This window comes from Sinocyclocheilus rhinocerous, unplaced genomic scaffold (genome assembly GCF_001515625.1).
Source record: "Sinocyclocheilus rhinocerous isolate Xijiao unplaced genomic scaffold, SAMN03320098_v1.1 scaffold2184, whole genome shotgun sequence".
NCBI lineage: Eukaryota > Metazoa > Chordata > Actinopteri > Cypriniformes > Cyprinidae > Sinocyclocheilus > Sinocyclocheilus rhinocerous.
This window is the reverse complement of record NW_015635537.1, coordinates 386,376-390,118: the sequence shown is the minus strand read 5'-3', so window position 1 is coordinate 390,118 and position 3,743 is coordinate 386,376. Positions and strand designations below refer to the sequence as shown.

The following is a 3,743-nucleotide window of genomic DNA, read 5'->3' as shown; positions in this document are numbered from 1 at the left end:
CACACACACACACACACACACACACACACACACACACACACACACACTTATATACTAGTGTCAAACACAAAACCTGTACAGCAGATGAAGAACTCAGAAAGCAAGGCTTCAAATGAAGAAATTAAATATATGCACTACTAGTGAAACATCTGGAATAATTGTTTTTTAAGAGGCTGCATTTATGTGTTAAAAAATACAGTAAAAACAGCAATATTTCTGAAGGATCATGTGACACTGAAGACTAGAGAGCTTGTAACACTCCAAAGAGAAAGGAAAAATTGAAATCGCATCATATGACCCTTTTAATATGTTCTTTGAGGTTCACTTATAATGTTATTAAAAAAAAATGTGCACAAAAAAAATAAATCAATAAAAATAAAATAAATAAATATGTGGAAAATTTTTTTTTCAACCCTCATTCTGACCCTCTCTCAGAAACAGGCTGTTTTTAAGGGGCGGGTCCTTTAAGGCTTGTCAATATTCGACCACTGTTATGGGAAGGTTAGGATGATTCCAAGGACCTGATGCGGGAGGGGTGCTCCGGAACGCGATTACTACCGAGGGGCCCCTGCATGGTGTTCATTACAGTCAGACTGATACCATGTGCATTAGTGGGAGGAATGTTTACATCAGTTAGTATGTCAGTAGCAGGCGACAATTTGACTGCCTTTTTGAGCGAATCATTCACTCAACCAATTTGTTCAAAATGACTTGTTCATTGTGTGTTGCGTGGTTGATTGTCCTTTGTTTCTAAGGTACTCAATATTAACTTTTTTTATCAAGCTGTTGAATAAAAGTAATCACATTCACAATCATGCTTGTGGTCTGAATATCAGTAGATAAATGACAACATGAGGTTTTTGTCCTGGTTGTCTTTGATTTTGACTCATGTCAGCATTTCATTTCCTGTGCTACAGGATGTGCTGAGTTTGACTGAAAACACTTAGTGTCCACAACAATTGCCATTCGATGCAATAACTTATATGGTGAGAGCTTAAACAACCATTTAATTAATGATTAAACGATCTCTTCTTCTCTCTCTTGTGTTCAAGAAGCGATGAGTTACTTATATCCCTCATTTAAGCAGATTTAGATAAACCCTTATTGCTCTTTACAGCCTTTAATAAAAAGCCCTGCTTTCCAATATTCAGAAACAGCAAACAGTGGATCATGCTGACAGCTGTGAGCTGTATATCTGTGCGGGCTGATGTTCCATTTGCCATATTTGGAAATACAGACACATTTGGAGCATATTATGATATAAAGATGTTTATGTAAGCACTCAATAAATACTGCTTCGACTCTAAAATGTAGGACAACAGGATGTTCTCGAACTAGAAAAAAAGGGCTTTGGTTGGTTTTGGTAAAGAGAAATTTGCCTGATGTCAAACTTTTTTTTCAGTCTCATATAAGCTTCCCAGGTCCCACACACACACACTCACAGGCCTGCAGTATGCGGAAGTCTGGAGATTAATGTCTGCTGGTGCTTATGTAAACTGACGTGCTGTCTCTCTTTGATCAATGAGGTTCTTTTTTATTGACTTGATAACGAGATTATTCTCACCAGACAAAAGTGTGTCTGCGTGAACTTGTTTTCACCATGAAAACAACGGAGATCTGGTGTACTGGTCCCTATGGTACTGCCATCCCATTAGGGGAAGTTGTAACCATCCCATTGCCTCCTCTGCCCTGTGAATTCCTCAGAACCCCAAAAAGTTACATTTAAGTGGTTATTGTGTACTGACAAGCATTTTTAGTAAACTCAAATATACTTAAATGCCATTTCTATCCAAACTTGCATGTAATGTATTCCAATATATTAGTTATTACATATTTGTAATGATGTTGCTATTTAGTAGATTTAAAATATATTAACTTTAAATGTAATGTAGTGTAAACAGACTACATGTAATCAAGTACTTTATATGTGCTTCAGTATGTTAGCCAACACTTCAAAATAAGTGTACTACTGTAAAGTAAGAATAAAGATAATAAAAACATAATGATCTAAAAGTTACTTTAAAGTAAAAGTTTTAATTTAACATCATTACAAAGTGCACTTTTTAAAACTGTACTTAAGTGTGTTAAGATATATAGTCATAAAAGGAGAACTGTCTTCAAGTACACTTTAGTGGCCTTTAATTTCATTAATATTATATTATCTGCAAATATGGTTTTTTTAAAATATACTTGTAAGATTTAAAATACACTGCTAGTGCGCATTCTGTACAATTAAGCAAACTTATTTTTCACAAAAGATTTTGCATTACATTACAAAATGAGGACAAAATATTGCAACACTTTGTTGATGTCACTTTACCTAAATAATTTAACTAAAAATGAAAATGCTGACATCATTTACTCACCTTCATGTTGTTCCAAACTTTCTTTCTGTTGCAGAACACAGAAGATATTTTGAGAGATGTATCTGTGTTTTTTTGTCCATAAAGTCAAAGTCATTGGGGCCTAGTGCTGTTTTAGACGCCACCGACTTGTATTGTATAGACAAAAACAGTTGCAGCATACTCCCGAACATCTTCTCTGTTTTGCAGGAGAAAGAAAGTCATATGGGTTTGGAACGACATGAGGGAGAATAAATAAAATGATGAGAGAATTTTCATTTCGGGGTCTCTTTAATGTGTTGTGTAAAGCTGTTAGGACCTTTGTGAACTTGTGGAGAATTCACTTCATACATCCACCAAAATAACATTTGATTGCAAGTCAAAGATCATCAACATTTGAGCATAGATTCTACTTTATTTGGTGTTTTGTTTTATAATACAACAGAATTAAGTGTGGCATAAGTGTCCATATGATTTTTCACACAAAGCTGACAAACCCAGACATCATGATGTTGTCACATTGTTTATTGTTTATTGTTTATTTATTTGATAGGGACAATGCATGTTAATGAACATTTGTAGTAATACAGAATGTAAACAAGCCGGATTATAGCAACATTGCTCATTTACATCCGCAGTCCCTAGGCAGGTACACACAAGGACACAGACTCAAATACACATACAACAGCACATAAAAGACATTTTAAAATTTCTAAGTAAAATGTTTACACAACTGATTCGTCATAAGCCAGTTTTTGAAATGATCTTTAAAGGTATGATAAGTAGAACATTGTCTTATTGACTGCGGTAAGCTATTCCAATATTTACTCCCTATTACAGATAATACTTTCTGTCCAAAAGATGTTCGCCTATATGGCACCTCACAGTCCCCTCTAATAATAGACCTAGTACCAATACTACAATCTGTCCTCAGTTTTATAAATTAAATTAACGGAGGGGGAGCAAGACCATTCAAGACCTTATAAATAAAACATGCATGTTTGAAAAAAAATTAATTTTCAAAACTCAATAGATTGTTTTTTAGAATATTACAGTAATGGAATGACAGTTTTTTTTATCTAACACTTTTATCGCCTTCTTATACAATGATTCTATTGTCTTTATAGTTGTGCCACTTATAAATGACCAACTATTAAAACAATACTCAATATGAGAAAAAAATAATTGAGTATAAATACAACCTAGCAGGACCGACTGTCAAAAATGGCCTAATATACTTAAAATTCTTTAAATTAAACATTACAATATTAGACTACTTTTTCACATGACTTTTAAAAGTTAAAGCAGAATCCAAAGTCACCCCAAGGTATGTAAACTCTTTAACAATTTCAAGCTCCTCCCCTCTCAGGAATACCTTAGAATGTGTCATCTCTACTGGTT

The 3,743-nt window shown here is 34.1% G+C and overlaps 1 protein-coding gene across 1 annotated transcript in view; it reads right to left on the bottom strand.

The window, feature by feature from the left end:
* The window catches only part of LOC107747236 (secretin receptor-like), a 21,186-nt gene extending 18,814 nt beyond the window's left edge, over positions 1-2,372 (bottom strand). The window contains exon 1 of the mRNA XM_016561688.1: positions 2,367-2,372. Coding sequence (XP_016417174.1) covers positions 2,367-2,372 — 6 coding nt within the window. The remainder of the gene's footprint in view (positions 1-2,366) is intronic.
* Between the last annotated feature and the right edge of the window lie 1,371 nt (positions 2,373-3,743).